At 33.8% G+C, this 13,107-nt stretch overlaps 1 protein-coding gene across 1 annotated transcript; it reads right to left on the bottom strand.

Annotated features, from left to right (window-relative positions):
- Positions 1 to 12,289: 12,289 nt before the first annotated feature.
- On the bottom strand, positions 12,290 to 12,820 carry LOC145610736 (agamous-like MADS-box protein AGL29). Its single transcript, XM_081666037.1, has one exon. It carries the CDS (start codon positions 12,818 to 12,820, stop codon positions 12,290 to 12,292), a length of 531 nt encoding a protein of 176 aa, XP_081522163.1.
- Between the last annotated feature and the right edge of the window lie 287 nt (positions 12,821 to 13,107).

The following is a 13,107-nucleotide window of genomic DNA, read 5'->3' as shown; positions in this document are numbered from 1 at the left end:
TATTTTATTTTTTTCAAATTTAGAGTTTCTAGATACTACATTGATGATGAAGATTCCTTAGTTGATTCCATGTGGTATTTATTTATCTTTTGAATTTTGGATTCTACAAAAAGCCTAAAATGAAGTTTACTTTTTAATTTATGATGATGATGTGGGATTTTGATTTAAATTTTCTACCACTAACTAGTTCCTCGTTTTTATTTAGTTGACGCGTTTGATTTAGGCACACATATTAAGGAGAAAAGAGAGAGTGAGAGAGAATGAAAAGGCAAGTAGGGTAGCTTGTAAATGTAAGGTAAAAAAATTACCCCAAAAGGAAACGTGTCAACTAAAAAAAAAACTTCCTAAAAAGGAATACGTGTCAACTAAAAAGAAATAGAGGTAGTATTTGGTAACTCTACGGTCTCTACCCCAAATTGATTAAGACAAAACTAATCACCTTATATAGTTAATAGCCCTCATCCCCCCCCCCCCAAAAAAAATAAATAAAATAAATAAATAAATAAAAATTAGTAGCCCCGGTCATAGGCATGTTGTTGGAGTTTTGTAATACAAATGGTGCTTAGGGCATCCACAATAGAACAAACCTTTATGTTTGAGCCAAAGACGAAGCCAAGCCCTCGTCGCTGCATCTAAGCCCGAGATCGAAGTTTGCTGCGGGCGCGGGGTTCAGCCGCGGGTTTCTCTGCGGGCTGGCATGTAATCCTTGTAATTTTGTGAAATTTAAAATTATATTTTAACATATTTATGTGAATATTTAATTATGATTTATAATTTACATAATTTATTTTACTATGATTTAAGAAAATAAATTTGATGTTTATAAAATTAATAAAATTATTTCATTAATTTATTTCACCACCCATATTTTAATCATGAATTATTATGCAAGTCCAACCCACTAATTACTAAGCCTATTCTTTTTTCTAAAACTCACTCACTCACTTTAAGCTCAAGTAACAATCCTAGTTTTAAACTAGGAGGCTCTTTAGTGATAAAGGGTTTGGATGCTTTCATGGATTGGCGGCTTGAAAATGGGGTGATCGAAGTTCCTTTTTCGGGGCCTCGGTTTACATGGACTAACAAACGTTTGGAAAATGGTCTCATTTTGGAACGGTTATATAAAGCTTTTTGCACGGATCAATGGTTTGAGGAATTTCCGGAAGGAAGAATTATTCATGAGCCAATTGTTGTTTCGGATCATGCAGCTATCACTTATGATTCGAACCCTTCTATGCTCCGCTCCAACCGTCCTTATCAAATCGAAAGGTGGTGTCTCCGTTATAATGCTATTAAAGGAATGGCTAATGATATTTGGGATATCTCCATGAATGGGTCTAGCATGTTCGTTCTGGCTAAGCACCTTAATTTATTCAGAACCCGTGCTTAGAAGTGGTGCTTGGATAACCATACTTTTTGGGGTATTAATTGGCGCTCTATCACAAATAATTTAAGCAATCAAAGTACTGCAATCTTGACAATTGAAGAAGGTGAAGAGTTCGTAAAAGGGGTGAATGAAATTATCCCTAAGTGCAGTTTGGACTTCCATTATTGGCAACAACGGCTGAAAGATAAATGGGTGAGAGAGGGTGATATGTCTTCTACAACCTTGTTTAATAGGGTTAAGCAAAGACAAAAACGAAAGGAAATTATAACTTTGAAAAATGATGAAGATGAATGGGTGAGTGGCCATGATGAGATTGCCACTTTGATCCAAGGTTCTTTGAAAAAAGTCTTCATTCCGAGCTGTCCGACTAGTACTCAGGTGGGGGATGATATTGATCTTTTATTCCGCGAAATGGTTTTTCCACAATTGGAAGATTCGGAGGCTCTGGCGTTGGTTAGGCCTTTTAGTGGCCAAGAGATCCGGAAGGCGATGTTCTCTATTCATCATCTCAAATCTCCAGGCCCGGATGGTATCATTGCTGAATTTTTTCATGTCCACTGGGACTTAGTTGGGAATTCGGTTATAACAGCTGTTCAACATTTCTTTGACACTGGTTTTCTGCTAAAAGAGCTTAATGCTTCTCTCCTTGTTATGCTCCCTAAAGTTGAGAATCCTGAGGTTGCAGCTCATTTTCGCCCTATTAGTCTTTGCAACACCATCTATAAATGCATTACAAAATGCATGGTGAATAGGATGAAAGGTACTCTCCCGGCCTCGATTACAGAATTCCAGCATGCTTTTGTTCCGGGGCGATATATGGAGGACAACATTCTTCTAAGTCATGAGTTGACTTATGTTATTTCTTGCACGAGGATTAAGGCTCCTATGGTCGCTTTGAAGATTGATATGTCTAAAGCTTATGACCGAGTTAACTGGGTTTTTATTCTCAAAATTCTCAAGGCATATGGGTTCCCTAACAAGTGGGTTCGATGGGTTGAACAATGCATTACTACTGTTTCTTACAAATCTCTGGTGAACGGAAGGGTCACGGAATCTTTTAAGCCCGAGTGTAGTCTTCGACAGGGGGATCCTCTTTCCCCGTATCTTTTCCTTTTCTGCATGGATATTTTGTCTAGAATGTTACTTCTAGCAGAAGATATTGACTTGATTAAGGGGATCAAAGTCACAAGGCGTTCTCCTTCCATTTCCCATTTGTTTTTTTGCAGATGATGCGATGATTTTCTTCAAAGCTACTTCCTCCTCGTGTGGGCATTTAGCTGATCTTTTAAGGAGATTTGAGAAGGTTTCAGGTCAACAACTTAATCTTCAGAAATCTTTCATTCGCTTCAGTCCCTCGACATCATCTCAGGACAGGCAATGTTTCAAAGATATTCTGAAAATGGACCAGAAAGATAACTTAGGTACTCATTTGGGATCCCCTATTGATTTCACTAATAGAAGGGCGGATAACTTCCGGTTTTTGGTTGATAAGGTGGCAAATAGAATACTACAGTGGAGTTCTCTTAGGCTTTCACAGTCTGCCAAGTTAGTCTTGATCAACTCTGTCCTCATAAGTATTTCTTCCCATGTAATGAAATGTTTCGAGCTACCGGCCTCCACGACAAATGCGATTGATTCCATTATCGCTAGATTTTTCTGGGCCTCTAACAAGGAGAAAGGGATGCATTGGGTAAAGAAGGATATTCTGCATCTTCCAAAGGGGATGGGGGGCTTGGGGATTAGAGCTGTGGGTACGCTAAATGAGGCAATTTTATTCAGACAGGTTCATAGAATGCATTGCAACCCCCAACTTTTGCCTTCTAGGGTTTTATACCGAAGGGAGGAGAGCCCGCTCACTACGGGGTGTAAAGGCTCAAAGTTAGGTCTCTCCCCTTCATGGGGAAGGAGGGGTATTTTCTCTGTTACCAACACACTTATTGGTGGCTTTGCGTGGAAAGTAGGGTCGGGAGAAAGGATCAAGTCTGCTAATATGAAATGGGTAAATGGTAAGGTGCCCATCATGTCTTCCAGTCAACCTTTGAGAGGGGTGGGAGCAGGAGTTGTTAGTGAGCTTTTGCTCAATGATCCAAGGAGATGGAATTTCTCCTTGGTAAGGAAAAGGTTTGAATGGGAAAGTGCGAAGGAAATCTTGAGCATGGAACTATCTAATAGTCAGGATGAAGATCTTCTTTACTGGCCACACCATAAATCGGGGAGATACACGACGAAGACAGGTTACGCTTTCCTACAAGGTTTAAAAGATGTGGACTCTTATCATAGCAGGTATAAGGAGGTGTGGAAGATTCTTTGGCGGTTTAATATTCCACCCAAATGGGGCCTGTTTCTTTGGAAGTTATTTCTAAATGGTCTGGAAGTCAAAGCAAATCTCCATCACAGGGGCATTCCAGTGCAGTTAGAATGCGACTTGTGCGGAGAATTGGAAGAGGACTTTCAACACCTTTTCAGAGATTGTGTAGTAGCGCGGTATGCGTGGGATAATTGTTCCGTTAATTTCAACTTGAATCTTGCTGAATCTACTCCTGTGCGACACTGGATTCAGACATATATCCTGCTTTTCTATAGCGAGGATGGCATCCATAGTGATAGGATCATTAAAGTAATAATGACCCTATGGTGTTTATGGGTAACTAGAAATGGTCGTGTCTTTAGAGGGGAAGATGGTGACGAGGAAACATGGCGTCAACATATGGACAGAGCAGGTCAGGAACTGGAGACTTTCAGGGAGAAAAAGGGTAGAGTCCCTCAAAGGACAGATGATGAGAGGGTGACTACAGACACTATACCTCCAGGGTTTCTTTACTCGTCTATGGGAATAGAGGACTACACTTTACGCCAATTGCCAATTACAACGCAGGGGGTGATAGTTCTTGTAGATGGCTCATGGGAGAAGAACAGTGAAAATGCTGGTTTAGGGTGGGCTTTTTCTTCAGACAGTAATATCTACCAGGATGGTGGGGGGCACTTTTGCAAGGCAGTTTCAGCTTTACATGCGGAGGCTCTTGCCTGTCTAATGGCCTTACGGTGGGTTGTGATGAAAGGGTTCTTCAGGGCTTTCATATATTCGGATTCTTCTACTCTGGTTAAAATTCTAGGCAATCAGCAAACAGCTGATATTAGTATTTTGTGGACTATTCGAGACATCCAGATGATTGCAGCGAATTTTAGGACTTGTGTTATATAGAAGGTTGGCAGGGACCAAGTGGCTCGGGCACACGATATAGCTAATATTTGTAGAATTAATCTTTCCTCTTTTGTTTCTTAACCTTTTTGTGGTTTGCTGTTGTCAAAAAAAAAAAAAAAAAAATCCTAGTTTTATTTTAGAACTAGGAAATCCAAGACCCTTATTTCCCCTCTAATCTCACGTAAACCCTCAAGCTTTCCCCCTCTTCAAGATTCATTTTACTCTACTGTTTTCCCCTTCCCCTGCTTTAGGATTTCACACTAAAAAAAAAAAAACAAAAACAAAAACAAAAACAAAAACAAAACAAGATAAATTTCTGGCGACAAGGTCGGTTTGTTAGCGACAAAGTGGAGTTTTATTCCTTTTCAAATTCTGATTATTTTCTATCAAATTCTATGATTTTCCGGACTGTTTCCTTATAAATAGGGTCCTCGACCTCAGTTTTTTTTCATCAACTCTCATCAAGAATTACTTAATTCTTTTTCCCTCTTGTTTTCTAAACTAGCCTTTTTTAAACACAATTCCGCATACACAAGATTTAGAATCATCTAGCCAAGTTCGAAGTTGCCTTCGTCCTAGACGTGCAAGGTTTAATATTTTCTGAGGGTTTGGTCCAAATCTAGTTTAAACTTTATTTAATTCTAATTTAATTTAATTCTAGTTTAATTCTTTAATTCTTTATTATTTTCATTGAAGTTTACTAACTTGTGTATTTTGTTATTAGAAAGAGGTACGAGGCTTCAAAGTAAGTAGATTAGCTTACTCCCTATTTCTTTCACAATGTAGAAAGCATGTTTATTATTGTTTTAATTCCTAGTATCATGTTAGGATGTTATTTAATGCTTTCTAAAATCATGTTTAGGGTGCCTTTTATCGTTTCAAATAGCATTTTAGTACCATGTTGGGTTTAAAGCTTTGATCTTTAATGCTTAGTGACATGCTAGGATTTGTTATTAATCTTGTTAGTATCATGCCTAGGATCTTGCTATTATTAAGCTTTATTATTAACATGATTTTGATTATTATTATGTTGTTTGATGTTTTATTATTATTATTATTGCTTGATCACACCTTCTATGCTTATTTAAAGGGAATTTGTACTTGTAATCACGCTTAATAAGATAATTAATAATTTGGTTTAGGCTAATATGATTTTAATTCAAGTGATCACCAATAATAGTATTATTTGTGCATTAATAATATTCAACCAACATAGATAAACAGGTTTAGAATCAATATAATGTTTGCATATTAATCAGAAAGCGCACATGAATATGAGTAGAACAAAGTAGAGGCCTATTTTATAGGGCAGGTCCTTTCTTTTGTAGATTAGATTCGTACCCTCATCCCCGAACCCTATTTGGTTCCTGACCTTATGGAGTTGACGATCTCCTGGATCGTTTTGGGTTTACAAGTTCCTAAAACTTGTTGGCGACTCTTTTGCTCTAGCTTTCTTCCCTTTGGAACGCCACCATACTTAAGTGTATGATCACAGTGGGGTTCAAGCTTGGGGTTATGATGCTTGAAATATTCCCTACACATAGCAATGTCACAGCAAAGCATCAACACAACAAGCATTTAAGTGAAGCATCAACAAACTAACTGAGGATCATTACAAGCAATGATTCTCGACAATGTTCCCTAGCTGCTGGAAGATTGTCACAACAACTAAGGATCATTAAAAGCAATTATCTTCGACAATGTTCCCTAACTTGTGGAGGATTATCACCAAGAACGAAAGATGGCTATTACAATCTAATTCATGATTAAAAATTTGTAATTCTAGATAAAAATACACAAATTCTTGAAAATAATAATCTATTACTGACATAATATGAATCTTGACTGAAATATTCTAATTCCTGATTCAAACATTCTTATTCCTAACAGAAGTAATCTAATTTCTAACTGAATTAATCTTAATCTTGACTGATATAATTTATTTCCTGAAAAATAATTTAATTCTTGACCAAAATAATCTAATTCCTGATAAAAGTAATCTAATTTTTGATTGAAATAGTCTTATTTCTAACTCATATAATTTAACTCCTGACAAAAATAACTGAATTTCTAACAAAACTAATCTAATTCCTGACAAAGAAAATATGACAAATATGACAAGGATAAAAACATATTTTATTGTCAAGACAAAGAGAATCTAATTTGTAAGTATGATTTATATATTTTAATTTGTTACAGATTAGTACAAATATGACAAGGATAAAAATTTAATTATATATGTAGCTGATCATACAGTTCAGACTACAATGGTGGACTTTTTTTTTTTTTTTTTAATAAAAAGCTTATTCAAGATCTGATGGATGTAATTTAATTCCTGACAAAAATAACTTAATGTCTGACTAAAATTATATAATTCCTAACTAACCTAATATATTTCCTGACTAAATAAAACTATTATCAAACAAAAATTTAAAAGCTGAATAGTAAACGAACTTAAATTAATCAAAAGATGAGATTTTAAACTTACATCAATACCCATCTCGTCAATTTCATGATTAGTTGGAAAATCTTGACGAATCTTGTACATTACATATCTAGCTTTCTCATCTTCAACTTTGAAATTAAAGCTAGCAGGTTGTACACCAGGACCTTCCTTCTTTAGATCCACATCTTCTTCATCAATATATTCAAGCTTAAACTCAATGCTCTCAGGATGAAAAGTTTTTAAAACAGCCTCATCACTTTTCCCAGCATACTGTTTTGGAACGGTATAAGGATATAACTTCAAAGTACCATAGTCCATATTTTTTGCAACAGCCTTAATCCTCTTATTCAGACTTTCACAAGTCCAATTCATTATAAATGGCTTCCTATCTAAGGTGGTCCCAAACTCAAAATTTTGCAAAAAGGCAATAACAAACGCAATAAGACAACCATTTATATGTTTTGATTTAGTTTTCCCTCCCCCTTCTGCCTACCTCTTCAAAACAAAAGCCTGAAATTCTACTATTGAATAACATTTACAATCCATCACATAACTAGCCCAATTGTAAGTCTTTATGAGACGAACATCTTCCAAAGACTTAATAATGTTAAAGTTTGGAGACTTATCACCCATTGGAGCCAAAAAATTGGGACTCAACAAAAAGAACTAAAGGTTTCTTGAATTCTTAACTCCCATCTCTAAATTTCTCAAACAACTCTTTATAAGTGTAAAAATTGACATGTCTTTTTCTCAGTATCTTCAGTTTTCCTTTTCTTACTTTCACCAGCATTTTCAGATTCAACAACATTATCTAAACCCAAAAAATTTCCTCCACTTTAACTTCAAAGCATCATCAAGATTAAATCCTTTCTTGATTTTAGATATTTCTTTCACAGGTTTATCAGTATAAGGAATACCCAACGCATCAGCAATATCATAACTATCTATATGAATGTCATGTTCCTTTTCACAAACAATCAGATTTCTAACCTTAGGATTATAATGAGTGACTACATAGTTGTATAACTGATGGCTGATGTTATCCTTCAAACTAAGATGTAGCAAACCACCAAAACCAATCTCTATAACATCCTTCTTTTGCTGCTCACTAAGATCTTCTAGAATTAGACAAAGTTAATTAGTAGTGGATTCAGTACCAACTTGTAGGTCTGAAATATCATCTTCAGTAATAGAACTGAAAAATTGAAAAGTAAAAAATCACATTAAAATTGTAAACAAACTAAAACATTCTTATCCTTGACAATAATTATCTTATCCCTGACAATAATATAATCTAATTCAAGACAAGAAAAATCAAATTTCTGATAGAAATAATATAATAGCTGACAAAATTAAGGTAAACCATGACAAATATAATCTATTATCAAATAAAAATAATGTAATATCACTCGATAATAAGCTAATTCCTGAAAAAAATATTGTATTGTCAAACAAAAACTATCTTATTCCTGATAAAAGAAATATAATTCCTGACTAATGAAATTACACATATATCTTATTCCTGATAAAAGTAATTTTCGTCTGAAACAATCTTATTCTTGGCAAATATATTTTAACTCTTGACAAAAATAACTTAATTTTTGACCAAAATAATCTAATGACAAGCACATTCTATTATCAAACAAAAACAATCTAATATCACACATTAATAAGCTAATACCTGACAAAAATATTGTTTTGTCAAACAAAAACTACCTTATTCCTGTTAAAAGTAATCTAATTTCTGTCTAATGAAATAACACATATATGTTATTCCTTATAAAAGTAATCTAATTTCTGACTGAAACAATCTTATTCATGGCTGATATAGTTTAACTCCTGACAAAAATAATGTAATTTCTAACCAAAATAATCTATTTCCTGACAAACATATTCTATTATCAAAATAATATAATCTGACTCAAGACAAAATATCTAATTTGCAAGTATGATTTATCACTGAATAATAAGCTAATTTCTATACAAAGAATCTAATTCCTGACCAAGTAATTGTAAATCCTAACAAAATAATCTATTATCAAATTACAACAACAATAAGCTAATTCGAGACAAGAATATTCTGCAATAAACCATAAATGCTTTGTTTCCTAACAAAAATATTCTATAATCAAACAACAAATACTCTCTGCAAACAAGACTTTTTGTGAAATAAATAGAATAGAAATTCACACCTACTAGCTCGACTTTGTTTAGAACCAGGCTTAGGACCATAATTCTTCAATGCAGCTTCAAAATGATCCCTACAAATCAAAATATAAGTTATGAAAAAGGATTTCAAAAAAATTAAATATATAACCTAAAAATAATTGAAATATAATAAACCTTTCAGCCATTGGAACTGTCTTCATTCTCCTGTTTCGTGGTTGTTCACTGTGTTTATGATAAACTTTTAGAGGCGAAAAATATTTAATCGACGAAAATTCAGACATTAATGTACTCAAGAATGACGAAAGTTAAGGTTTATATATAAGTACAAACGAACTGAAAATTAATTAGATGCAAATAAATTTAAAGTTGAAAAATAAAGAAGTGATGCGAATTATTCGGAAAATGAGTTAATTCGATAGTAATGGAGTGTAACTGATGAAATGGAGAAAACGCGGGTAAGAAGAAGGAGGAAGACGAATGTTGGTTTTGGTTTTGTTTTGTTTTTTTTTTTTTAATTTCATGGATATATAAATGACAGGCTGCGCGCGGGCCGAATAATGGAACGTACTCACGTGAGTTCGTTCTACACAACATTTTTCGTTATTTATTTCATGCTAGTGTAGTTTATTTCTAAGGTTTGGGAATCCATGTTTATATTATTAATCTTGATAGATGTTTTTGATATATTAATTATTGATTTTTCTAATTGATAGTGTTTAATTTATAATCTTGTAACCTGATCAATTGTTTGATTAATTATTGTTAATAAGAGTTTGAATCGAAAGATCTTAGTTTTAGAGGCTTACCTACAATTAGCAATATTGATTATGTTAGATACCAAACTACATATGTTAAATTGAGAGCGTTAAGACCCGACCGTAGGCTTAGCAATTGCTCTAGATAATTGATTGATTGAATTGTCATTGATAATTGATATATTTAGAACTATAAACATGGTGAACCAAAACACTAGGTCTTAAAACTAGTTGAGTCAATTTAGTAAAAATTGTTAAATTAAAAAAATGAGTTCAGTTTACTTAAAACAAGTTTAAATTAGTAAAAACAAATATAGTTGCAAATTAATAAAATTAAGTTTTAATTAGTAAAAGGAAAAATTGCCCAAAATAATCCCACTTTTGGGTGTTCGCTAAATATAATCCTACCTTTGGGTTATTTTTAAATAATCCGACCTTTATACCCAATCTGCTCAAAATGGTCTTAAGTGACCTGTAATCGGTTGAAAAGGTAATTTTTTTTTATTAAGTTTAAATTATTACACGTGTCACAACTTGATTTGTCCATAATTTTAAAAAATTAACAAAAAAAAGTAAAATCAAATAAAAATAAACCACCATTACTTCAGCCACCACCCACGCCCAGCCACAATTCCCTTTTCCCTGGTGCGGGCCTCGCCCAGACCCACCGGCACAGGCGCCACATGAATCACTAGTCCCCATTGAAATCTCAACTCCAATGCCGACAAATCCCCCACAACCTCGTCGATATTTACATAGGATTCGTGAAACCGCGGCAAAACCTCCGATGAACATCTAGAAACAAGTCCCATCAGCACCGACAAAAATCGACCCGATTCGTTGAAGCAGACGAGTTGGGGACAGCGGAGGTTGACGTGGCCCAAAAAGGGAAAGCGGACGGAGAGAGGGCTGGGGTCATGACAAAAAATGGGTTTTCGAGGGTAGGGGTAAGCCTGGTTTTTTTTTTTTTTGGGTGGGTGGGTGGGGGGGTGGGGGGAAGGGTTGGTGGTTCAAGGGACGGGGATCGGTCGCGCACTGGAGCCAGCGGTGGGATTGGGGGCTGGCTGACTGGAGCCGCGTGGTAGGGACTCAGGTGGAGGGGCAACGGTGGCTTGGGCAGTGGGTGGTTTTTTTAATATTAATTTTTTATTTATATTTTTTCTTTAAACAAAAAAATTTTACCTTTTTTTAAATTTATTAATTTTATTTTTATTTGCCTTGGCTAATCACATGCTGCCACGTATCTGGTAACTTATTATAACAAGTTACATGACCGATTGGGACTATTTTGAGCATATTGGGATTAAAGGTCGGTTTATTTAAAAATAACCCAAAGGTGGGATTATCTGGGTTAACTATTCCTCAATAAAAACATTTAAATATAGTAAAGTAATTTGAGTTCAACAAAAATAATTTAATTTTTATACAAATAATTTTAATTTAGTCAAAATAATTCCAGCTCAGCAAACATAAGGTTAAAAGAGTGGGCCTGAAACTTTGGGATATGGAAATTAAAATTGCAGCACACTAAGTTATAAATCAAGATTTTATGGAAACTGAAATACCCTACCTAATTGAAAAGGTTATGAAATATCTTTAAAACTGGCAATAAATCAAACTAAAAAGGAAACATATCATCTATAATAATTATTGAAATTTTTTATTGAAAACTTTTACTCAGCAATTATTGACTTAAGCTGTGCAATTAAAATGATACACCTAACACTTAGGTGTAATTTTAATATGAATGCCATTACACATTATAACTTTACAAAATTATGTAAAAATCATGTAAAAATCATGTAAATGAATGATGTAGTATGTCATTTTTTCTAAGCATTGTGGAAAATATGTTATATAAAATAAATTTTAAAATATGTATATATATGTTATTAACATTGTGAATGGCATGAACAATAGCTAATAATTTAATGTTTCATGTATCATTTTTCTATCAAATCAATGTTATGTTAATTTTATTACCAAAGCTTAGTATGTAACATATCAATTATAATTTCAAAAGTTAGGAATTAATTAAAAAAGCTGTATTTATGTGTAGTTTTAATAGTTATAGTCATGTAATTTGAAAAGTATACTTTTGCTGGAAGTAAAAACATAAAATCAATAATAAAACTAATGATTAGGCTTAAAATTCAACACCCAAATATATTATGATTTTATTAAAATTAAGATTACAATATTACTATTCAAAGGAAAAATAACAAACATTTAAATAACTTTATTGACCATGGTCTTCATGGCTTCTATTGAACTAAGATAGTAATTTATTTAGAAACCAAGTTTTTTTTTGCTAATCATCAAGAATTGAATTACTCCATATTTGCCAAAAGCAATAAGGATTGCGATGCTTCAAATTCCATCACCTGGGTTTCTGAATTGGTACAAAAATCATTTAGTTGCCTCTGAAATATTTTCAAGTGATTTACGTCAAGTTGTTCAATTGGTTGTTTTCCCTCAAACAAACAATTGTTTACCCATTGGTTAAATTTCTCATTTTTTTGAGTTTCGGACTCAACTTGAGCATCCAGATTGATGAGTTCATTGTTGAGTTTTTGAACTCGCTTTTGAGTCTTCTTGTTCGATGCACGAGATCCATTTTCATGGCTTCCACCTCGTTTCCGATTTCTGTTTTGAAATCGATTGACCACAGTTTCAATGTTTGGTTTCCCAAATGAAAAGGGTTTTCCTCCGGGAGAAAAGACAATAATTGCAATCTCTGCTCCACACAAGGTAGAAAGCTCATTAGCTTTCTTAAAAACTCCTGATCGACGCTTTGAAAAAGTGACCAACCTTGATGAGCTTTTCTCTATTTTCTTCATTTCAAGCTTTCGACGACCCATTTTCCCCTCTTATTTTTTTGTTAATGTGTATGTTATAATTTAATTGTGAAGTCACAAAGCTAGATCTAAAACGCTTTTTAAAGGTGAGCAACGAGTGATCTGACCGTTGATTTTTGTAAAAAAAAGATGGTGATCTAACCGCTGATAATTCTTTATTAAAATGGGAAGAAAAATTCAAATATGGGAAGAAATCTCAATAGATCTAATTAGCAGATTTTATAGGTACCAAAAATAAAATATTTTCCACATATAATCCACTTTATCTTATTCCATAGTTATTATTGGTC

The sequence above is a fragment of the Chenopodium album genome, chromosome 24 (genome assembly GCF_948465745.1).
Source record: "Chenopodium album chromosome 24, dcCheAlbu1.1, whole genome shotgun sequence".
In the NCBI taxonomy this organism is placed as follows: Eukaryota; Viridiplantae; Streptophyta; class Magnoliopsida; order Caryophyllales; family Amaranthaceae; genus Chenopodium; species Chenopodium album.
Note: the sequence above shows the minus strand (reverse complement) of the source record. Positions and strands in the feature narration are given on the sequence as shown.